The sequence below is a fragment of the Abramis brama genome (assembly GCF_963993115.1).
Source record: "Abramis brama genome assembly, chromosome: 14".
Taxonomy (NCBI): domain Eukaryota; kingdom Metazoa; phylum Chordata; class Actinopteri; order Cypriniformes; family Leuciscidae; genus Abramis; species Abramis brama.
The window spans coordinates 117,107-143,099 of record NC_139976.1 but is presented as its reverse complement, the minus strand read 5'-3'; the positions used below and the strand labels follow the sequence as shown (position 1 = coordinate 143,099).

The 25,993-nt window shown below is 41.7% G+C and overlaps 1 protein-coding gene across 2 annotated transcripts; it reads right to left on the bottom strand.

The window, feature by feature from the left end:
- Window positions 1–408: 408 nt before the first annotated feature.
- On the bottom strand, window positions 409–16,875 carry LOC311095858 (cadherin-related family member 1a). 2 transcript variants are annotated; one of them, XM_084134697.1, is made up of 17 exons: window positions 16,678–16,875; window positions 16,212–16,307; window positions 15,586–15,731; window positions 15,426–15,476; window positions 9,530–9,619; window positions 9,362–9,448; window positions 7,900–8,046; window positions 7,583–7,726; window positions 7,410–7,488; window positions 7,127–7,227; window positions 6,826–7,029; window positions 4,926–5,078; window positions 4,682–4,846; window positions 4,418–4,485; window positions 2,665–2,893; window positions 2,233–2,487; window positions 409–1,989 (listed from the first exon to the last, which is right to left on the bottom strand). In XM_084134697.1, the coding sequence occupies exons 1-17, from the start codon at window positions 16,727–16,729 to the stop codon at window positions 1,219–1,221; spliced, it is 2,838 nt and encodes a 945-aa protein (XP_083990823.1). In that variant the 5' UTR covers window positions 16,730–16,875; the 3' UTR covers window positions 409–1,218. The 2 variants fall into 2 exon arrangements, with proteins under 2 accessions (XP_083990823.1, XP_083990824.1); XM_084134698.1 differs by having other exon boundaries at window positions 7,900–8,010.
- Between the last annotated feature and the right edge of the window lie 9,118 nt (window positions 16,876–25,993).

Below are 25,993 nucleotides of genomic sequence, written 5' to 3'. Positions count from 1 at the left end.
TGGTGTTTGTGACGGGCAGTGTGTGTGTTTGTGACGGGCAGTGTGTGTGTTTGTGACGGGCAGTGTGTGGTGTTTGTGACGGGCAGTGTGTGTGTTTGTGACGGGCAGTGTGTGGTGTTTGTGACGGGCAGTGTGTGTGTTTGTGACGGGCAGTGTGTGTGTTTGTGACGGGCAGTGTGTGTGTTTGTGACGGGCAGTGTGTGGTGTTTGTGACGGGCAGTGTGTGTGTTTGTGACGGGCAGTGTGTGGTGTTTGTGACGGGGTTTGTGCCATTGTTTATGATTGCACTGCAAAAATGTTTTTTTCATGTTTTACCTTATTTTTCAAGTTGCCTTGAATACAAATGTTTAATAAATGAGATTATGTAAATCTAAATCAATGTAATAGTAGGAAGAAGACATTAGACTCTTTTAATTTTTTTCATTTTTAAACAATACCTTAAAAACGTTTTATTTCTAAATGGATTTAAAGCACAGAGTTTACATAATAAACACACTTTACATTTTGATATGCCGTACAAATAGCACATGGATTTTCATCTGCTCTTAAATCACTTTCAAAATATCAGTGAAAAATTTGTTACAAAACAATAAAAATAATAATAATAAAAAGGTTTGACAGCAAAAACTAGATGAGAGAGTCTGGTTTCAGATGTCCGTACAGTCATAGACTTTCACCGAAGATCCTCAAGGCAAAAGTTGTTCAAAGAAGAAATACAGTCAGACAGTCGGACATACATCTACGTACATCTATAGAGTCACGATGGACAGAGAGGGTCGTTAGAGGGATTAATGATTAGATTGCTTAGACTGAATGGAATGAAACCTAAAGATGGCAGTATGGAGCTAATTAAGAGATTACAGAGAGATCACCAGAACTAAAGCAGAAACGGGTTTAAGAGCAGCAGGACTGTGATTGTGATGAAGAACTGGAGGTGTACATTACTGAAACTGTTTTCTGCTTACAGACACATATGTGCATAGACCAGTGTTGGCAAGTTACTTAGCATTTTTATGATTTTTTTTTTTTTTTAAGAATACAAGCCAGATCATATATTTATAAAGACTGTACAGAAAAACAGAAACACTTTAGCTGAACCAGACGGCCACTTTAAAAACTTTCACACAAAAATAAACATTCTTCACAAAGAGCTGCTTGTGACATCAAACGTTTGGTCCATCAAATACACACGTAAAACATGTGGAATGCGTCAGTGTGTCAGTAATAATAACCTCGATTTGCCTCGATAATTTTCTGTTCTATTCTCATTTTCAGCTCCGACACGAGAGCGGAGCTGATGCCAGTGCCGTCTGTGCGACTGATGGACCCGGAGCTGCGACTGATGGACCCGGACACCGAGGGAACGTCCCGCTGGTCCCGCTGAGACCCGGTCGGCCCGGACACCGAGGGCACATCCCGCTGGTCCCGCTGAGGCCCGGACACCGAGGGAACGTCCCGCTGGTCCCGCTGGATCCGCTGAGACCCGGTCGGCCCGGACACCGAGGGAACGTCCCGCTGGATCCGCTGAGACCCGGTCGGCCCGGACACCGAGGGCACGTCCCGCTGGATCCGCTGAGACCTGGTCGGCCCGGACACCGAGGGCACGTCCCGCTGGATCCGCCCGGTCGGCCCGGTCGCTGCTAGAGGGGGAGGGAGGACCGGAGCACTGGGAATGGGTCGCTTGGTTCTGGAGCTGCTGTTGTTTCCCTTGAGCTTGTCACTCGTGTCTTCATCATCCTCATCGCGGTCACGGTCGTGTCCAAACGCTGGCCTGAAGCTCCAGTGCTGAGGCTCTTTGGCCCTCCTGCGAATGATGCGCCGTGCTGGCCTGATCCTATTGGACTTTGTGTTGCGAAAGAACAGAAGAGTGGAGATCAAAACTGTCAGCAAAACCATAACAGAGATGAAGCCGACCGCCAGACCAAGAGCTTTCAGTGGATTCTCTCGGCTCTGCATTAGAAACGCGGCCATGGGCCCTCTGAGCCCGTTCTGTCAAAAGAGAAAGAAATATTACAAGAAAGGGTTGTAAATAATGTACACAACATGAAGAAGTACCGTAGTTGTACCATGGTACAATAAAACAACTGTATATACACACACACTCCAGATTCCTGTGTCAAGGCATTCGCATCATACCCCAAAGTGCTGTATCATAAACACAGATATAAATAATCATCCAAAGCCGTTGAATTCCCCCAGCGCACACACATTGACCCCTGACCCTGGTCTCACCGGCTCAGTGATGTCAATGTTCACGACCGCTGTGGTGCTAAAGGACGGAGAGCCTCGATCCCGGGCCTGGACCAGAACTGACCACCTGCAGTCCTTCTGTCTGGTGATGTTCTGCACGATCTCCATAGACCTGATGTACGGCTTGAGCTTAATCTCTCCTGTGGACGAGTTAATGTCGAAGATGTCGCCTGGATCGGCTTTCATGATGGAATATTCAATGATGTTATTGGGTTCCTCTGCGTCCTCATCCACAGCCTGAACACAAACCGGAGTCAAGTCTCAATCATCGCATTCACATTTACACCATTGGTCACGATCTCCTTCATCAACCCAAGCTGGTTGTGGGATCATGGGAGTTCATGATGAGAGATTCGGGCTAATCCACTATGGGGGCCAATTCAGTTAAAGAACGAAAACTACAAGCCCACAAACCTGTATTTGCACCGGCGCCCCGATGATCATGGTCTTTTCCAGGAAGTTCTGGTTGAACTCTGGCCGATGGTCATTTTGGTCGAGCACAGTGACAAAAACCTCTGCAAGGCTGTATTTCCCCTCAGTGTCTTCAGCTTTTACATAGAAATTATATTTTGACTTGACTTCAGCATCTAAAGAGGCCCAGGGCTGCGTGTAAATGATGCCAGACGTGGGGTGAATGAGAAACCTGAAACAGACAAATAATCACAAGACTTTATTTAAAACTATTTTTTATTTTTATTTAAAAGGGATAATGCACATCAATTAACATTTTTTGTTTACACTTAAAATGTAAATGCGCCAGAGTTAGCTAGAGAGCTAATTTTCATCTGTAGTCCCTTGGCAGGTCAACACAGCATCATAGTACAAAAAGAATACATGCAAAACAAAAAACAAATTAAGAAAATAAATAAATAATAATAAGTACAATACAAAGAAGGGCAGTATCTAAGATAAGGTAACCCAACTATTAATGCAGTTTTGAGTGTTTTTAATCCATTTCTTAAGTGTAAATTTAAATGATAAATAGCTGGTGCTCTCTCTGAGTTCAGTAGGGAGGCAGTTCCAATAATTTGAGGCCCGTACTGAGAACACTGTTTGGCCAAACTTACTATGTCTATACGGTACAACACAGTCTCCCCTGGTAGCTGCCCTAGCTGCCCTGCCACTACTGCTCTTCTGTTGTATAAATTCACCCAGTGGTGAAGGTGCAAGCCCATGTACAATTCTGAAAATGAGACAGGCATCTAGATAATGTAAGAAACTGTCAAAATTGAATAAGTTATATTTAGTAATAATATTGCAGTGGTGATGGCTGGTTTTTGGTCTAATATTTTTAAAGTTTGCTTATAAAGGGTTTCTATTGGTTTAAGAGTTGTCACATTTGCTTGGGACCAGCTATGAGGTAGTTAACATCTCAAATGATGTCTAACTCATGAGAAGTGTCCAAAAAACGAGACGAATACTATCCTGCACTGAACAAGAAACATTTCAGTGTGGTGATGATGGATTAAAATACAGAAGATCCAAAATAAACATGCAGGTTTGTGTCTGATGTTAAAGCCGTTATAAGAACTTGTCATTTAGTCTGGATTTTAAGCAGCTGCTTTTTAGTTGTCAGTGTGAAAATTAACAGTCAGACAGAAACCTGCTATTTTTCACACCATTATAATTTGCCTTCTGTATTGGTGAAGAATCAAGGCATAAATTTGCAGGTTTTGCATTATCTGTATGTGTTCTGCCTCCAGCTGTCAAACCGTGTGCTAATTGGGCCTGACTCACTAGCGGGGTGTGGAGATGCTATTTTTGCTCCTCCAATCCCATAACAAGATTAGCCGGCTCCCTCACTGGAGTCTGTCTGTAAGCTGTTCTGTGCTCGTCCTTTAGTCCTCTACCGGCCTCATAAACACTGGGAGAGCGAGCGCATCTGTGTCACTCTCTGACCTCACTAAACTAACGGAAACACTGAATCACACACGGTGGAGTTTGGTCCCATTCTGTGTCAGATTTGCCATTGAATCCATCATTTTAGGTATCTTTAGTGCAAAAATCTCAAGCAAAAGTTTGAAGAGTGACATCTATTATGAACAAAAGCTTAATCCAAACAGATGACGGAACCAAATGTTATGTAAAGGCAGAACGTCTCTGTTATTGGCTCAGCATATAATCACGTATCTGAAGCCACAGTGTTCAGTATTGAGCGATAACTCACAGATCTGCACCAGAGCCGTAGATGGAGTATTTCACTTCTCCCCAAAGCCCTGAGTCGGGGTCGGCTGCCTGTAAAACACCACACACACATCAAACGTGGACACAGAATGCATGAAAACACTCAATATAAGACTTGGAGCTGAAAACATTGCCCTGATTATGAACTGGAGCGTTTGCTCGATCACAGGCTGAAAACGCTGCCTACATTTAGCACTTAGTGTTCATGTCTTGGTAAAGGCTAAACATCATTTCACACGCTGCTCACGGTCACTGAGACGACGTTGGATCCTCCTGGGGAGTTTTCCGGGATCCTGGCGATGTAAAACTCTGAGGAGAACTTTGGAACGTTGTCGTTTGTGTCCAAAAGATTGATCACAATATCTGCGGTGGCACTGAAACGCTCCGGAGTGTCGATCTCGACCGCTAACAGCTGGAAAACAGCATCGAACGCTCAGACTCTGAACACACACTGAAGGATCATCAGGAGCAAACTAGGATCAGGATCAGACCTTGAACGTTAAGAACTGGTATTTCTCGTAATCGATGGCGGTTGAGTTTTCCACGATGACGGTGACTTGGGCTTCGTTGAGAACCGTCTGAGGAACCACACGCAGAACTCGAGACGGTCCCGCCAGAAACAGCCGGAACTTAGCGTTCGCTCCCTGAATGAAACGGCAGAGGTCACAGAATACAGTACATTAATACTGGGAAAAACACTTAAAACGTCCACAGAAAACTGTTTATTAGAAGAAAGTTCTGAAAAAAATTGAGAAGGGTTAGGTTAGTGTTAAAATATAAAAGTGTGTGTGTGCGCACGTGTATGTGAGTGAGTGTGTGAGTGTGAGAGTGTGTATGTGAGAGAGTGTGTGTGTGTGTGTGTGCACAGATTAAACCTGATATGTTATCCCCGCATGATATGATCAATCAGTGCAGAATTCTAAGATTTTTTTTTAAACTTTACAAGTCTAAATTAGACTTTGATTTCCAATGTGATGTGTGTGTGAATGTTGCAGTTTGAGCATCACCATCATTGTGATTTGTGTGTATAATGCGTACAACATTAACAGTTTTCTGAAAGCAGAACATTCGTTGAGCCTCATCCACTCAGACTGACTCACACTGGAAGTGCAGCCTTGATCTTCTGTCCACCTGCAGTTTAACTCTCACACTCAGAGTATTCATAATAATCCGTCATGAATATCATTGACAACGAATGTCATTATCGATTAGTCGCGTCTGCCCACCATTCACGGAAAACTTCCGCCAGTCGTGTCAAATTTCAGCACTGAATATAACACATTTCTATGGAACTAATGCATGTAAGAACAGTGTAGGAAACAGTGAGCTGCTGTGGGAAAGGTGCGTGATCCGAGCTGAACTAAACATTAGCATTAGCGTGATGTTTAACATGGCTTCCCTGTCACGCACTCAGACAGATGCGTGTGCTGTTTAATGTGAAATATGTTTCCTCAGAGCAAAACTTTCATTTTACGGTTATATATCCATATTTGTAAGTGTCACAAATTCATGCAAGTATTTCCATTTTGCATGAAGGCTCGTCCTGATAATCTGCGTTAAACTTCAGACTTTACTGAATGAGCACCGGCGCGTCAAACAGACGAAACATCATTAAAAGAAGTAATGTAACGTCATTACAGAGGAAGACAGTTAATATTCAGTGCATAAAATATTAATTTTGCTGAAATATCTGTTGTTGGACGTTAAATTTAGGTTTGAAAGTCAATGTGTAATTCAAGTATGTTATGAGAGTGGTAACTGTAAAGTGATGATAGTGTGTAATTGAATAAAAGCCGTTTCATACATATACAGGATAAAGAAAACACAGAAACAGGTTAATGTGTCCAGAGTGAATGTGTGTGTTCCTGCAGAACATTCCTCTTATCTGTTAACAATGAGTTTGTGTTTTTCTTTTTCTTTATTATCTTAATTATTATCTTCTTTTTCAATTTAGGGATTTAAACTGTCCTTTTGCTTTATTGCTTTTGCATATAGCATATATATATATATAGATAAAGATATATTCACTATATATGTTTTCATAGCGTTCAGTTGGCATGTTTGTTTGAAGGACAGCATTGGGCAGGATGTGGAATAGTGTGTTTTGTCAATTTGATAAAACAAAATTAATTTTAAATTTTACATTTTTATTAATCCGATTAATTGAAGAAACAATCGGCCAACTAATTTATTATCAAAGAAATCGTGAGTTGCAGCCCTAATTCATTGCTCTGCACATATATCATCAAAATGTAGATTGGTATGCAGGGACGTTCTCTAAATTAATGGCATGTTTGTCTCTCGCCGCAGTGAATGGCTGCCGACCCCTGGTGAACGCAATGAAACTAATGTTTAACGTTGACTGTTTAACGTCTAACGTTGATGTTGCACCTGGTCCGAGTCGTTGACCGTGATCTTCAGGCCTCGGAGAATCTCTCCCTCCGGCGGGTGTTCGTACATGGTCAGCTCAAACCGGTTCTGTGGCCCGCTCTCGCCGTAGAAGGTGGGCGGGTGGTTGTTCAGGTCCACCACACGAATCGTGACTGTGGTCTCGGCGAAGTCAACAAACCGACTGTCAGGTCCAACCTCTGAAGCCTTGATTTAACATGAAGAAAGTCTTATGTCATGCATGACACTACTTATAAATATATACTCAATCTTTACTGATATTCATTTTATAACTACAGCCAACCTTGACTTTTAACTCATATAACTCATTCCTCAGCTGTACTGGAAATGATGTCAGGCTGATACTCCCACTGGTGCTGTTGATGATGAAGAAGCCGTCGCTGCCTTTGGCCAACAGAAGAAGAGACAGACGTCGTACGATAGATTTAGATGAACTTTCAAAGTATTAGTGAAACTATGAAGCTCTTTAGCACAATCTAACATTATTAAGACAGAACTTGGTAGATAAATTGAACTAGATAACATGAATGCAGATGTTCAGCACTGAGGCAATAAACACAGCTGACCACTGAGAATGGAATAATGGATGGGATTGGGGCTGTTCTGGTCCCCATCTTTGGCAAAAACAGTGAATATCTCTGAACCCTGGACACAACACAGACAAAAAGACAGAACATTGTCATAAAAGCTCAGGAATTGTAGAAATATATATGTATATAGGAAATAGTGTCATACTTACTGGTACAGAGACTTCATAGACAAATCCAAAATACGGAGTCCCAACAAACACTGGAGGAGAATCCTGGGTATCAAGGACATTGATGGTTACGATGGCTGTCGAGGTCATAACCTGGTATTTCCCATGATATTTACCTCCTCCATCCTGAAACAGACATACAGAAACATACAGATGATCTGATACGTACTCAATTAAATGGCCACATGGGAAACGACGTTCCGAGGAAATTCTTCTCATCTTTGAACTTCATTTTTACAACATAAAGGCATTTATGAACGATCAAAGCCAACACCCCAAACTAGGATTTTGCTGCTCACCTTTGCAACAACAGTGACAAAATGAGTCCTGGTGAGTTCGTAATCCAGCGATTCACCAGGTCTGATGCGCAGAACGCCACTGTGACCGTCGATGGTGAACTTACTGCTGGACTGCAAACGAAACGACAACTGATGAAGATTTCTTTCCTGAAATATATAACATGTCTCTCAAGATTACAGTCAGTTTGTGTTTAAACTCAACCGTTTCAGACCAATCTGTTCCGAAAGATGACTAAAACTCAAATGGCACACACTGAACCGCCACTACAAGCTGCTTGTCACGGTGTGCGTGTAGACAATCCAACAAGAATGAGATGTGTGACGCAGAATAAACTCTTTACAAGAGGCTTTAATGAACACACAGAGCTATAACCACTACAGCTATTAATGCAGGACACATAACTGAGAAAACAGAAGGCGTCAATAACCAGCAGAACAGGGAACAGGTGCCAAACTAATTAGAAACCATGGCAACAAGCAAGAACTCAGGTGACAGTGACGATAATCGTGACACAGATGATATCTGACACAATCATGAAGTACGCATGATGAAGAATCTGGTTTCTCAGAGCAACACTAATGCACTTTCTGCATTGTTTAGATCCAAACATCTAGATTTTTAATCATGCAGAGGTTCTGACTGCCGCTGTTAGTGTATTAGTAGTGTATGAGTAGTGTATGTGTAGTCTATGTGTAGTGTAAGTGTAGTGTATGTGTAGTGTATCTGTAGTGTATGAGTAGTGTATGTGTAGTACATGAGTAGGTTATGAGTATTGTATCTATAGTGTATGAGTATTGTATGTGTAATGCATGAGTAGTGTATCTGTAGTGCATGAGTAGTTTATCTGTAGTGTATGAGTAGTGTATGTGTAGTGCATGAGTAGTGTATGTGTAGTGTATGAGTAGTGTATGTGTAGTGCATGAGTAGTGTATGAGTAGTGTATGTGTAGTGTATGAGTAGTGCATGAGTAGTGTATGAGTAGTGTATGTGTAGTGTATGAGTAGTGTATCTGTAGTGTATGAGTAGTGTATGATCAGCATATGTGTAGTGTATCTGTAGTATATGAGTAGTGTATGTGTAGTGTATGAGTAGTGTATGAGTAGTGTATCTGTAGTGTATGATTAGAGTATGTGTAGTGTATGAGTAGTGTATCTGTAGTGTGTAGTTTCTAGTTTTTCCTCTGGGAAAGCAGCACTAGAGGCCAGACGTTCGTGTGTGTGTGTGTGTGTGTGTGTGGGTGTAAGCCAGGCTAAGCCTCAACCTGCATAAATGTAATTGAAATTTAATCCAGTAGCAGCACATTTTCTGAAAGCACTTTAGTGTCCCGGTCTGTTCGACAGCGTACCACATGACTGTCCTCGACTCAGAGTCGAACCTCATCCTCAGTGGTCATTATTTTAAACTCGTTCCCCTGACAACGGGAGAGTGACACTGACGCCACAGGAAGTAGTTTATCTTCACCTGCAGGAAGTAGGAAACACTTCCCCCGGAGCCGATGTCTCTGTCGACGGCCTGGACTCTGTAGAAGCTGCTGCCCGAGGGAATGTCCTTCAACACAGATCACAATCATGCACACTGTGTTTTATAACACATATATATATTAATTTCCAAGCTGATTTTCACTCTTACCTCAGGGACGTCCACTATAAAGGGTCGATTTAAAAACTCAGGCTTTTCGTCATTAACATCTGTGATAAACACTCGAACATTTTCTACCACCTGGAGAAACGAGGTATAAAGTAAAATTGCATTTGCATAGTCAAAAATGTACATTAAAGCACATTAAATACAATAATATGCAGAGGACTATGGGACTAAATAATAATTAATAAACAATTATAATTGAAATCCATCAAAGGCTATACCACTTCTTAGAAGTGAAGTTTTTAATTTTGGCACAACTAACAGCATTAAACAAAATCCTAAATGAACGATTCTTTCCCAAGCATTCCTACAGCCAAACACATTCCAGTTGAAGCAGATAAACATAAACATAAGCATAAACATAAGCAGAAGCAGAAGCAGAAGCAGAAGCAGAAGCCGTGCTGCTCACACACATCAGTGTTGTGAAAGCATCAGTCACAGGGTGTGTTTGACTCCTGATCACTTTTCATTCAGTACTTTCTCTAATGCTTAATACAGCATCAGAATGTCATTTTTATCAGTTTTATGTTAATAAACATTAAAAAGTTTTTACTTTCATAAAAGTATGGATTTGTGAAACCGCTGTCGTCATTGCTGATCTTTTGATGGCTTTCGTCACTGTGACGTCTCCAGTTTCTACCCAACATGCACCTTTTTAACCGCTTGTTAAAAAACGCAACTTGATCGTACAGAATTAGTCAATTACAGGCCGATCTCCAATCTGCCTTTTCTGTCAAAGATACTAGAAAAGGCGGTATCCTCACAACTGTGTTCCTTTCTAGAAAGAAATTATATCTGTGAGGATTTCCAGTCAGGATTTAGACCGTACCATAGTACTGAGACAGCTCTCATTAGAGTCACAAATGATTTGCTCTTATCATCCGATCATGGTTGTATCTCTCTATTAGTGTTACTCGATCTTAGTGCTGCATTTGACACCATTGACCACAACATTCTTTTAAATAGACTCGAAAATGATGTTGGCATTAGTGGAATTGCATTAGCATGGTTTAAATCATACTTATCTGACCATTATCAGTTTGTAGCAGTAAATGAAGAGATGTCTCATCGATCACAAATTCAGTATGGCGTACCACAAGGCTCAGTACTAGGACCGTTGCTGTTCACTCTGTACATGCTACCCTTAGGAGATATCATTAGGAAGCATGGAATTAGTTTTCACTGTTATGTCGATGATACACTCAGCTCTATATTTCTTCACGCCCTGACGAAACTTACCAATTCACAAAATGAACGGAATGTATAGGTGATATAAAAAATTGGATGACTAGTAATTTCCTACTACTTAATTCTGAAAAAACAGAGATTCTAATTATTGGACAAAAAAACGTCCTCACGTAATAACCTAGAATACTGTCTAACACTTGATGGCTGCTCTGTCAAGTCCTCGTCGTCGGTTAGGAACCTGGGTGTGCTCTTTGATACCAATCTTTCATTTGAAAGTCACGTGTCTAGTATCTGTAAAACCGCATACTTCCATCTTAAAAATATATCTAAATTACGCCATATGCTCTCATTGACAAATGCGGAACAATTAGTTTATGCGTTCATGACATCAAGGCTAGATTACTGTAATGCTATTATGGGTGGTTGCCCTGCACGCTTAAAGGAGAAGTTCACTTTCAAAAAAACTTTTGCTGATAATTTACTCACCCCCATGTCATCCAAGATGTCCATGTCTTTCTTTCTTCAGTCGCAAAGAAATTAAGGTTTTTGATGAAAACATTCCAGGATTTCCCCCCATGTAATGGATTCTATTGGGACCCAAACGGTAGAAGGTCCAAATGACAGTTTAAGTGCAGCTTCAAAGGGCTTTAAACGATACCAGACGATGAATAAGGGTCTTATCTAGCGAAACGATCGGTCATTTCCAAAATAAATAAAAAAGTTTAAGTTTTATAAGCACAAATGTTCGCCTTGCTCTGTTCTGTGATGCGCGTTCGTGACGTCACGTAATACGCAATTACGTTGAAAAGGTCACGCTTGAAAAATTTCTGTCCTGAAGAAAATGTTCTTTTTGGCTTTTTAATATTAAAACACCCAGGATACGCACACGAAATGGGCATTTTAAACGATAAACTGACACAAATACATTTGAAAATGTGTATATGGTCCTCCTTCCGCACATTTGTAAACACGTCAAGCGTGACCTTTTCAACGTAATTGCGTATTACGTGACGTCTTCAACGCGCATCACAGAACAGAGCAAGGCGAGCGTTTGTGCTTATAAAACTTAAACTTTTTTATTTATTTTGGAAATGACCGATCGTTTCGCTAGATAAGACCCTTATTCATCGTCTGGTATCGTTTAAAGCCCTTTGAAGCTGCACTTAAACTGTCATTTGGACCTTCTACCGTTTGGGTCCCAATAGAATCCATTACATGGGGGGAAATCCTGGAATGTTTTCATCAAAAACCTTAATTTCTTTGCGACTGAAGAAAGAAAGACATGGACATCTTGGATGACATGGGGGTGAGTAAATTATCAGCAAAAGTTTTTTTGAAAGTGAACTTCTCCTTTAATAAACAAACTACAGCTGGTCCAAAACGCAGCAGCTCGAGTTCTTACCAGAACCAGGAAGTATAACCATATTAGCCCAGTTCTGTCAACACTGCATTGGCTCCCTATTAAACATCGTATACATTTTAAAATATTGCTGATTACTTACAAAGCACTAAATGGTTTAGCTCTGCAGTGCTTGAGCGAGCTCTTAACGGTTGATAATACCTAGAATATCAAAATCGACTGCTGGCGGTAGATCCTTTTCCTATTTAGCACCAAAACTCTGGAACAGTCTTCCTATCATTGTCCGGGAAGCAGACACACTCTGTCAGTTCAAAGCTAGATTAAAGACACATCTCTTTGACCTAGCATTCACATAACACATTATAGACTTCTATAATTCAATGTTAGGCTGCATAGATTAGGTCAGCCGGAACCGGAAACACTTGTCCTGATGTATTCGTTACATCATAAGAAGAATGGCATCTACGCTAATTTTAGTGTCTTTGTTTATCCCAAGGTTTTCCCGCAGCCTGCCGGATCCTGGCTGTATCCAGATCTGATGAAGGACCTGCGCCTGGACCCGATGACAACGCAGTGCTGAAGTGCCAACTAGCCCTATGGAGGATCCCTTTACCACTCTACAGATAAAGCGTTGTGGGGAAAATTCGTTTCGCGTACCTACCCCGAAGTGACAAAATAAAATATAATTCTCCATCAAAATTTATAAGGAAAGACCAGTACTTTGTTTAGGATTGGTCTGTAGGGAATTACAAACCTGCGCACACATATTCAAACGCACATAACTATAGAACCAATTCTTAATGCGCATGTGAACGCCATCAGCGTTTCTCACAGGTTCGTGTTTAAAGTCTATGTAGAGAGAATGGTGTCATCTTAGCGGCCCCTAATTTAATAACAAATGATTGTTTCGACGGAAGCGAATCAATCAAAACTAACTTTAGCTGGAAAATAACTTTATTAAAGAACCGCTATAAAGCCAAAACAGTCTCTGTTACCTTAAATTATACGTTTATCTCTGTAAAGCTGCTTTGAAACAATCTACATTGTTAAAAGCGCTATATAAATGAAGATGACTTGACTTGACTTGACACACACACCAGATCTGATGAAGGACCAGCGCCTGGACGCGACGACAGCGCAGTCCTGAAGTGTCACTAGTCTCTCCCCTGTGAAGGCCTCCCTCCCCTCCCTTTCCCTCTCTACAGATAAAGCATTGTCGGGATAATTCCGGTTCACGTGGCTACGTGGAAGCGATAAAAAATCTGTTTTATAAATATTAAGGCCAGACAAGTGGTTTGTTGAGGGTTGGTTCGTAGGGAAGGACTACACGCCTGCGCACATATATTCAAACGCGCATACCTATAGACTGAACTCGTAATACGCATGTGCACCATCAGCGTTCTCACTGGTTTGCGTTTTTGAAGTTTGCGCAGAAAGAACTTAAGAGTTTTCTGTTAGAACGGTGTCGTGTTAGCAGCCCCTAAGTTAATAACTAATGATCGTTGCGACGGAAGTGAATCAATCAAACTAACTTTAGCTGGACAATAACTTTATCCTAGAGCTGCTGTAAAGCCAAAACACTTTACTTTAATTTCCTATTATCAATGTAAAGCTGCTTTAGAACAATCTACATTGTTATTGCGCTATATAAATGAAGATGACTTGACCTCTTCAGGTCAGATGCGATCGGTCTGTACTAGGGGTGGAGCCGAACCCGAATACGGTATTCGGAAAGGCACAAATAATGTGTTTTTTACGAATACTTATTTCGAACAAATACTTAAAAAAATATTTGTATTCGGGAACAAGAAAAACTTTATATCAAAAAGCTGCGTTTCCTCCGGCTGTAAATCCACTTGATAAGAAAGGAGGAAATGACACGGAAATATTTTGGATTAGGCTAATGTCACGTTGCCATAAGCGGTCGTTCACATAGCGCTTTTTTTGCGCGTGCAGATTTCAAATGTAGGCGCGCGGCAAGCGCGCTCGTTTTTCCAGGCGCGCCTATGTTGGTTGCATAGCAACGACAGACGCGGTGCGAACTGCGCTCTCCATGATGACGAGGAAGTATCAGCAAATAATTAATTGATTTCTAGCCCTTGCATTAGCTTTAGATATATTTATGGAGATGAGAAATGAAATAAAAAGCCGTCATCATGTCATTAATATCAGTCCTTCAGAAAAGCTGTTCTAGGCTTATTCTTGGCTGGATAACTCTTAGCAGGTTTAAAAAGCCCTTTAAAAATTAAATATGAATGCAGTTTTTGGATTAAATAAAAGTACAGCCAAGTCAAATAAAACACGTTTTATCTCCTGTATTTGGTAACACTACAAGATACCATTCATTAACATTACTTAATGCACATCTAACATCAACACATTGAGTGAACAATATATTTTTACAACATTAATTAATGTTTGTGAATGTTATTTAATACAAACACTTGATTGGTCATGTTTGTTCACTTCAGTCATTGTGCATTAAATAATGTTAACATAAATAATGTTAACTTTTGATTTTAAAAATGTATTTTTAAATTAACCCCAAGGAGAATAATTGCGACAGTAGGCTATATAACTATTGTTTATTGTTAGGTCATTTTATCTAATGTTATCTAACAAATTGAATCTTATTGTAAAGTGTTTTTAATACTACAGTTTCCATCTTTGTAACCGTGATATACACTTTAATATATGTAAATTTAATCTAAATTAAGCTTTGGTACCGAAATTGGTACCGAGAACCGTGGATTTTCACTGGTATTGGTACCGAATACTGAAATTTTGGTACAGTGACAACACTAGTAGCTCTGTTAGCTCGGTAATTTAGACAATAGGCTGTTGACAGAGTTGTTGGTAATGGCTGTTATGTTATTTTCTTTTCAATGACGTTCCTTGTTACATGTTCAATTGCTGGATTTATGGAAAAACATCAACCAATATTGCATATCCATAATTATTATAATGGATATAATTAAAGAATACTTACACTATAACGTAAATTAGAAGTGTAACGCAAAAAAAATGGATTTTTACACCTATTTTGAATTTTACTCGAATACGAATACAAATACAAATACAAATACAAATACTTTTCCCCCCTCAACAAATACAAATACAGATACAAATACCGGCTGCTTTGCACACCCCTAGACTCTGTACTCATGAAGTCAAACACACTGACAGTGTTTCACTCTTTACAGTCAAACTGACCAATGACTGACAGCGACTGACACTGAGACGCCACTGACAGCTGAACACACAAACAATGACACGCTTCCACTGTAAGAAGTTAGCCTGTAATTAAATCTTATTGTAATGGAGTTTTTTCACCTTGTTTCTTCCATCTGTTATGGTCACACATGCAACGATCTCATCCTGAACCTTAACAATCAAAACAAGTTTAATTATTAACACAAATCTCAGACTTCAGCTGGTATTCTTCCTGATTTCTGTCCTTATATTGTGCCGTTGTAATGACACACACACTCACCTCTCTGTCCAGACTTTCCACGAGCGTCACATTCCCTGATTTGGGCTCAACGCTGAAACACTCTTTGGATCCCTTATCAAAGGTCATGCCGTAGGTCACGGGTTCCCCTTCCGGGTCGGAGCCGTTCAGCGTGTACACATGAGTCCCTGTGGAGAACCAGTCCAGAAGTGTTCATACTGTGCGACCAAAACCCTAAACCCACCATTACAATGAGATAAATATCTGATTTCATGAAAATGATTTAGAGCAGTGGTTCCCAACCCTGTCCTGAAGGCCCCCCAACACTGCACGTTTTCTTTGTCTCCCTAATCAAACACACCTGATTCAACTCATCAGCTCATTAACCCATGTGATAATGAGCTGATGAGTTGAATCAGGTGTGTTTGAGTAGGGAGACAAAGAAAACGTGCAGTGTTGGGGGGCCTTCAGGACAGGGTTGGGAACCACTGATTTAGAGAAATGAATTTCTGCACACAAATATGAATTCAGCGTGATCAGAGATTTGTCTCATGATATCTCTGTTCTGTGGTCCTGCGTTCAGTCAGTGCATATACAGCATTAGATGTTCTTCTGCTCTCAGTTATTCTCCTCTATCTGACTCAGAAGTGAGGTGTTCGAACACTAACCCACAGCTGTGTCTTCAGCGAGACTGAACAGCGCCATGTTTCCGTTGTTGCTGCCAGATCCATTATCATAGAAATACGGTGCGAAATCAGATTTGCCTGAAAACACAGATACTTCAAACTTAGCATCAAATAACACAGAAATACACTTCAAATGTTAAACATAAGGATGTTCACACCCTAAACCTGAGACTGCGGTAAGAAATACAGTGTTGTGTGTCTTTGTTAGATTGGCAACAGCATTCAGTGAAATCACTGACACAGAATCATCATTTGGACCAATTCTACTGAAACTTACAGTAGTAAGTGAGAATTACATGCATTTTAGATAACTACTATAACTATAACAAAAGGTGTATATTAAAGGACAAGCTCTGCTCAGTCCATGATACTTAAAGGATTATTGAGACACTCAGAGATCTGGATCTGATTAAACTACAGTCTCTCACACAAACACTCAGTTACTCACCCGGACACACACACAGTGAGATGAGAAGAAGTAAAGTCTGTTTATTCCTCATTCTGGAGAGAGAGTGAAGAAGCAGCCGCTGCCCATCTGAAGAAGTCTTTAGAGGCGCGCGCGTGTGTGAGTGTGTGTGTGTGTGTGTGTGAGAGAACGCAGGAGAAGCAGACGCAGTAATCCTGTGACTCACTGCAGCTCATGACTGAGACCTGGAACAACACACACACACACACACACACACATGTCTGACCCTAACACACACACACACACACACATGTCTGACCCTAACACACACACACACACACACACACACACACACACACACACATGTCTGACCCTAACACACACACACACACACACACACACACACATGTCTGACCCTAACACACACACACACACACACACATGTCTGACCCTAACACACACACCCGCGGATCTGACCCTAACACACACACCCGCGGATCTGACCCTAACACACACACACACACACACACACACACACACACACACACACACATGTCTGACCCTAACACACACACACACACACACACACACTCACGTGTCTGACCCTAACACACACACGGGTCTGACCCTAACACACACACCCACACACACACACACACACCCACACACATGTCTGACCCTAATACACACACCCGCGGATCTGACCCTAACACACACACACGTGTCTGACCCTAACACACACACACACACACACACACACACACACACACACACACACACACACACACACACAAGTGTCTGACCCTAACACACACACACACACCCGTGGGTCTGACCCTAACACACACACACACACCCATGGGTCTGACCCTAACACACACACACACACACACCCGTGGGTCTGACCCTAACACACGCACACACACACCCGTGGGTCTGACCCTAACACACACACACACACACACCCGTGGGTCTGACCCTAACACACACACACACACACACCCGTGGGTCTGACCCTAACACACGCACACACACACCCGTGGGTCTGACCCTAACACACACACACACACACACACACCCGTGGGTCTGACCCTAACACACACACACACACACCCGTGGGTCTGACCCTAACACACGCACACACACACCCGTGGGTCTGACCCTAACACACACACACACACACCCGTGGGTCTGACCCTAACACACACACACACACACCCGTGGGTCTGACCCTAACACACGCACACACACACCCGTGGGTCTGACCCTAACACACACACACACACACCCGTGGGTCTGACCCTAACACACACACACACACACCCGTGGGTCTGACCCTAACACACACACACACACACACACACACCCGTGGGTCTGACCCTAACACACACACACACACACACACACACCCGTGGGTCTGACCCTAACACACACACACACACACCCATGGGTCTGACCCTAACACACACACACACTTCATTCATTCAGAGTTTAGCCACATTTTGAACTTAACATTGAAGTTACTCATTGAAGGTTAGGGTTACAAATTTAAGAATCTATTTCAAATATGCTTCTGTACATAACATCATGGTAAAGAATCTTTAAGATCTCAGCAAAGTTGCAATTTCTGTTCTCTCCTTATTGTCAGACTGATGGGATTAGCACACGAATGATTCACTGAGAATCTCACCTTTTGTTCTGGAAATGGCTTTCGGACCCAAATGCCTCTTGGAGCCTTATGCTGATTGAATTAGGATGGGCCAGACCCTCAGTCTAGGGTGTTACCTTAACCTGTATACTTAATTTGCATGCTTTGTTCAGAATCTCCACCTCTATGTAATCCCTCCCCCTTGGAATGTATATAACTACAATGCATGCTGTATTAGAGTTAGATCATGTTGGAAGTACTACAGCAACGTACAGCGGAGTTCTCAATAAAGAATAACTTCCGTTGAACGCGATCCCAACTGTCTCCTGGTCTCTGCTTCGATGAAAGAAAACTTTCCAACAAATGCCAGGAACCACAACACCGGCTCCTCTCCTGGACAGGGTTAGGCTTGTGGTTAGGGTTAGGGTTAGGGTTAACCCTAACCTCTCCTGGACATATCACAGGGTTCTGATTCAGAAAGTTTGTTCTGTAACTTCAGAACCAAATGAAATGGAAGGACAGAACCTTTAATACATCATCTTTCTGCTATACGAACATTAGCATCAGCTCCTGATACACACATCTGTCACTGAGCTATTCTAGGGTGAGGGTGACGTTCATCAGGGTTTGGTGTGTGTTCACACACACGTCACGCAGAACATCACGAGAATCGCTCCGCTATATAAAGAGTGTTGCAGGAAGAACAGAATCATGTGCTTATAACGAAACATTACAGACGAACACAGACGAAACTCTTCTTATATGATGAAGAGTCGTTGAAAGATACGACCTCTCCTGCTTTACTCTAAACACACTGATCTGATTCACTGTTTCAGTGAGGTGTGCAAGTGTTGGACTGGTGGAGATGCTTTAGATGCCCTAAAATATAAAATCATAAGGCTGCCTTTATGATAGAATAATCAGGCCACAGTTTCTCTTCGCCGGATCATCCGAAGCTCATTAAGTTGGCTTGAGAGAGCCAACTTAGTGATATTGTACTTAAACTTATTAAGTTGGCTTGAGAGAGCCAACTTAGTGATATTGTACTTAAACTTATTAAGTTGGCTTGAGAGAGCCAACTTAGTGATATTGTACTTAAACTTATTATTATTATTAAGTTGGCTTGAGAGAGCCAACATATTGAAATCCTATTTAAACTTATTATTATTATTATTATTATTATTATTATTAAGTTGGCTTGGAGAGCCAATTTACTGAAATCCTATTTAAACTTATTATTATTAAGTTGGCTTGGAGAGCCAATTTACTGAAATCCTATTTAAACTTATTATTATTATTATTAAGTTGGCTTGAGAAAGCCAACATATTGAAATCCTATTTAAACTTATTAAGTTGGCTTGAGAGAGCCAACATATTGAAATCCTATTTAAACTTATTATTATTATTCTTCTTACCAAAAAATTACACTCAATCTCCTCCTAGAGCTTTAACTCTACATACTCCAAACTCGGCTCAGACCTTCAAACTGATCTGACTCGAGTTGCTATATCTTTTCAGACTGATCGGACTTACGGTTTTCCTAAAAATGACGATCAAAACTCGGAAAAACTCCCATTGACTTACATTGGGGAGTTCTAAAAACATTTGAATCCAAACTGCCGTTTTCACACACACAGACTCCAAAGGGCCTGACACCCCTGCATCTCTCCCTCTCTCTCTCCCTCAGAGGATTTATATTATCAAGCAACCAATAAGTAATGGCCTAAAATCTTCATAGCCACACCCTAGCAACCAGTTACAGCACCCTAGCAACCACTAAGAGCTCCCTAGCAACCACCATAAACCCAAAAAAAACCTTTTTTTATATTTTTTTTATTTTTTAAAGCAATATTGCACTCGTGGCCTTGCGATATTGCTCCATGCTTGTGCCTATTCGGCCATAGGCACGAGGCCGCAGGCCGAGTGCCGTACTGAAGGCACTCGTTATTAACTCCATATAAACCATCTTTGACAACTACCAACCGCCTAGCAACACCATAGCAACCACCCAGAATACCCTAGCAACCGCCTAGCAACACCATAGCAACCACTCAGAACACCCTAGCAACTGCCTAACAACCACCCAGAACACCCTAGCAACCACCCAAAATACCTTAGAACACCCTAGCAACACCATAGCAACCACTCAGAACACCCTATCAACCACCCAAAATACCTTAGAACACCATAGCAACCACCCAGAACACCCTAGCAACCACCCAAAATACCCTAGCAACCGCCTAGCAACCACCCAAAATACCCTAGCAACCATCCAAAATATCCTAGCAACCGCCTAGCAACCATCCAGAACACCCTAGTAACCACCCAGAACACCCTAGCAACCACCTAGCAACCACCCAGAACACCCTAGCAACCACCCAAAATACCCTAGCAACCGCCTAGCAACCACCCAGAACACCCTAGCAACCACCTAAAATACCCTAGCAACCACCTAAAATACCCTAGCAACCGCCTATCAACCACCCAAAAGACCCTAGCAACCACCCAAAATATCCTAGCAACCGCCTAGCAACCACCCAGAACACCCTAGTAACCACCCAGAACACCCTAGCAACCGCCTAGCAACCACCCAGAACACCCTAGCAACCACCCAAAATACCCTAGCAACCGCCTAGCAACCACCCAAAAGACCCTAGCAACCACCAGAAATATCCTAGCAACTGCCTGGCAACCACTCAGAATACCCTAGCAACCGCCTAGCAAAAAACTTTCTGGTCCAAACTTTCTCAAGCCAACTTAAAGTTTGTCTCGACGAACTTTCGCATCTAGTTATTATTATTCTTCTGACCCTAAAAAAATCTATATCAAACTCCTCCTAGAGCTTTAACTCTACATACTCCAAACTCGGCTCGGACACTCAGACTGATCTGACTCGGTATGCTATATCTTTTCAGACTGATCGGACTTACGGTTTTCCTAAAAATGACGATCAAAACTCGAAAAAACTCATTCAAAAACTCCATTGACTTACATTGGGGAGTTCTAAAAAATTCAAACCGACAAAAATTTAAATCTAAACACCTTGAAGACTAAACCAAACTGCCGTTCTATATACTATATGAGCCATTGAGACTAATTTAAACTAAAAAACTCTAAACTATAAACACTTATAAACTAATTAACTTATAAACTCATGAATTCATAAACTTATGAACTCAAACTCATAAAATTAATAAACTCTGAACTCTTAATCTCATTTAAACTTATAAACTCTAAACTGATTTAAACTTATAAACTCAAAACTCAAGAACTCATACACTTATAAACTCATCAATTTATACACTTATAAACTCTAAACTCAGACACACACACTGAGTTTATGAGTGAGTGTGTGAGCGAGTTAGAGTGTGTGTGTGTGTGTGTGTGTGTGTGTGTGTGTGTGTGTGTCTATCTAACTTATTTATCTATCTGTCAAACTTCAAACTACTGTAAACTACTGTAAACTTCAAACCACTATAAACTTCTTAAGTTTAAATCTTCCAGCTCCCAAGCAACTCCATAGCAACCAAACTCGAGTACCCTAGCAACCGTTTTGTAAGACCTATATCTCTGTATCAGAACATCGTATAGAGATGAGGTTTGGCTCTTTTGACTCATGCTAGCAAACAGCACTTCCAACATACTACACATGCTAGCAGTGAATAGCTACATGCTAGTAGTGATTAGTTAAGTGTTAAATCATGCCAAGATCATGCTAAGAACTCTATAAAAACTCCATAGTAACCATCTGTGACAACTACCAGCCACCTAGTAACACCATATCAACCGCCCTGAATACCTTAGCAACCGCCTAGCAACCACCCAGAACAGCCTAGCAACCACCCATAACACCCTAGCAACCACCTAGCAACCACCCTAGCAACCACCCAAAAGACCCTAGCAACCGCCTAGCAACCACCCAAAAGACCCTAGCAACCACCCAAAATACCCTAGCAACCACCTAGCAACCACCCAAAAGACCCTAGCAACCACCGAAATATCCTAGCAACTGCCTAGCAACCATCCAAAAGACCCTAGCAACTACCCAAAATATCCTAGCAACTGCCTAGCAACTACCCAAAAGACCCTAGCAACCACCCAGAACACCCTAGCAACCACCCAGAACACCCTAGCAACCACCCAAAAGACCCTAGCAACCACCCAAAACACCCTAGCAACGCCTAGCAACCACCCAAAAGACCCTAGCAACCACCGAGAACACCCTAGCAACCACCCAAAATACCCTAGCAACCACCCAAAAGACCCTAGCAACCACCCAAAACACCCTAGCAACCGCCTAGCAACCACCCAAAAGACCCTAGCAACCACCCAAAATATCCTAGCAACCACCCAAACCACCCTAGCAACCGCCTAGCAACCACCCAAAAGACCCTAGCAACCACCCAAAACATCCTAGCAACCACCTAGCAACCACCCAAAAGACCCTAGCAACCACCTAGCAACCACCCAAAAGACCCTAGCAACCACCTAAAATATCCTAGCAACCGCCTAGCAACCACCCAAAAGACCCTAGCAACCATCAGAAATATCCTAGCAACCGCCTAGCAACCACCCAGAATACCCTAGCAACCACCCAAAACAGCCTAGCAACCACCCAGAAAACCCTAGCAACCGCCTAGCAACCACCCAGAATACCCTAGCAACCACCCAAAATACCCTAGCAACCACCCAGAACACCCTAGCAACCGCCCAAAATACCATAGCAACACCATAGCAACCACCCATAACATCCTAGCAACTGCCTAGCAAAAAACGTTCTGCTCCAAACTTTTCTCAAGCCAACTTAAAGTTTGTCTCGACGAACTTTCGCATCTAGTTATTAAGTTGGCTTGGAGAGCCAATTTACTGAAATCCTATTTAAACTTATTAAGTTGGCTTGAGAGAGCCAACATATTGAAATCCTATTTAAACTTATTATTATTATTATTATTATTATTATTATTCCGAGACTAAAATTTCTATATGAAACTCCTCCTAGAGCTTTAACTCTACATACTCCAAACTCGGCTCAGACACTCAAACTGATCTGACTCGCGTTGCTATATCTTTTCAGACTGATCGGACTTACGGTTTTCCTAAAAATGACGATCAAAACTCGGAAAAACTCCCATTGACTTACATTGGGGAGTTCTAAAAACATTTGAATCCAAACTGCCGTTTTCACACACACAGACTCAAAAGGGCCTGACAGCCCTGCGTCTCTCCCTCTCTCTCTCCCTCAGAGGATTTATATTATCAAGCAACCAATAAGTAATGGCCTAAAATCTTCATAGCCACACCATAGCAACCAGTTTCAGCACCCTAGCAACCACTAAGAGCTCCCTAGCAACCACCCTAAACCAAAAATTTTTTTTTTTTTACATTGTTTTGTATTTTTTAACGCAATATTACACTCGTGGCCTTGCGATATTGCTCCATGCTTGTGCCTATTCGGCCATAGGCACGAGGCCGCAGGCCGAGTGCCGTACTGAAGGCACTCGTTATTAAAGATTTTAAGAACTCTATAAAAACTCCATAGTAACCATCTTTGACAACTACCAACCACCTAGTAACACCATAGCAACTACCAAAAATACCTTAGCAACCATCTTGAACACCCTAGCAACATCTAGAAATGCTCTAGTAACCACCAAATATACCCTAGCAACCACCCAGAACACCCTAGCAACTGCCTAGCAACCCCCCAGAACACCTAGCAACTGCCTAGCAACCACCCAGAACACCTAGCAACTGCCTAGCAACCACCCAGAACACCTAGCAAACAGCCAGAACACCCTAGCAACTGCCTAGCAACCACCCAGAACACCTAGCAACTGCCTAGCAACAACCCAGAACACCCTAGCAACCGCCTAGCAACACCATAGCAACCACCCAGAACACCCTAGCAACTGCCTAGCAACCGCCCAGAATACCTTAGCAACCGCCTAGCAACATCATAGCAACCATCCAGAACACCCTAGCAACCGCCTAGCAACACCATAGCAACCACCCAGAACACCCTAGCAACCGCCTAGCAACAACCCAGAATACCCTAGCAACCGCCTAGCAACACCATAGCAACCACCCAGAACACCCTAGCAACCGCCTAGCAACCACCCAGAACACCTTAGCAACAGCATAGCAACCACTCAGAACACCCTAGCAACTGCCTAGCAACCACCCAGAATACCTTAGCAACCGCCTAGCAACACCATAGCAACCACCCAGAACACCCTAGCAACCGCCTAGCAACCACCCAAAACACCCTAGCAACCACCCAGAATACCCTAGCAACCGTCTAGCAACAGCATAGCAACCACCCAGAACACCCTAGCAACCGCCTAGCAACCACCCAGAATACCCTAGCAACCGCCTAGCAACACCATAGCAACCACCCAGAACACCCTAGCAACCGCCTAGCAACACCATAGCAACCACTAAAACACCCTAGCAACCGCCTAGCAACCACCCAGAACACCCTAGCAACCACCCAGAACACCCTAGTAACCGCCTAGCAACCACCCAAAATACCTTAGCAACCGCCTAGCAACACCCTAGCAACCACCCAAAACACCATAGCAACCGCCTAGCAACCACCCAGAACACCCTAGCAACCAACCAGAATACCCTAGCAACCACCCATAACACCCTAGCAACCGCCTAGCAACCACCCAAAATACCTTAGCAACCGCCTAGCAACACCCTAGCAACCACCCAAAATACCCTAGCAACCGCTTAGCAACACCCTAGCAACCACCCAGAATACCCTAGCAACCGCCTAGCAACACCATAGCAACCACCCAGAACACCCTAAACTAAACTAAACTAAACTTCAAACTATTTTAAACTTTCAACTAATTTAAACTTTAAACTAAATTAAACTTCAAACTACTTTAAACTTTCAACTATTTTAAACTTTAAACTAAATTAAACTTCAAACTATTTTAAACTTTCAACTAATTTAAACTTTAAACTAAATTAAACTTCAAACTATTTTAAACTTTCAACTAATTTACACTTTAAACTAAATTAAACTTTAAACTACTTTAAACTTTAAACTACTTTAAACTTTTTCAAACTTTATGGTCCAAACTTTCTCAAGCCAACTTAAAGTTTGTCTCGACGAACTTTCGCATCTAGTTATTATTATTATTATTATTATTCTTCTGAGACTAAAAATTTCTATATCAAACTCCTCCTAGAGCTTTCACTCTACATACTCCAAACTCGGCTCAGACACTCAAACTGTTCTGACCAAGTGTGCTATATCTTTTCAGACTGATCGGACTTACGGTTTTCCTAAAAATGACGATCAAAACTCGAAAAAACTCATTCAAAAACTCCCATTGACTTACATTGGGGAGTTCTAAAAAATTCCAACCGACGAAAATTCAAATCAAAATACCTTGAAGACTAAACCAAACTGCCGTTCTATATACTATATGAGCTAATCTAATCTAATGAGAAACTAATCTTTCTCTTTTTTTCTTTCTTTCTTTCTTTCTTTCTTTCTTTCTTTCTTTCTTTCTTTCTTTCTAACTAATCTTTCTTTCTTTCTTTCTTTCTAACTAATCTTTCTTTCTTTCTGTCTTTCTTTCTTTCTAACTAATCTTTTTCTTTCTTTCTTTCTTTCTTTCTTTCTTTCTTTCTTTCTAACTAATCTTTTTCTTTCTTTCTTTCTTTCTTTCTTTCTTTCTTTCTTTCTTTCTA

Bases quoted from the DNA above. Each gene is read 5' to 3' on its own strand.
- LOC311095858 (XM_084134697.1), bottom strand. From the start codon at position 16,729: ATGAGGAATAAACAGACTTTACTTCTTCTCATCTCACTGTGTGTGTGT. The intron at 5,079-6,825 runs GTGCAACATCAA...CGTTTCATTCAG, and splicing joins CGGTCAACGACTCGGACCAG to GGAGCGAACGCTAAGTTCCG. The intron at 4,847-4,925 runs GTCTGATCCTGA...GCTGTTTTCCAG, and splicing joins ACCAGTTCTTAACGTTCAAG to CTGTTAGCGGTCGAGATCGA.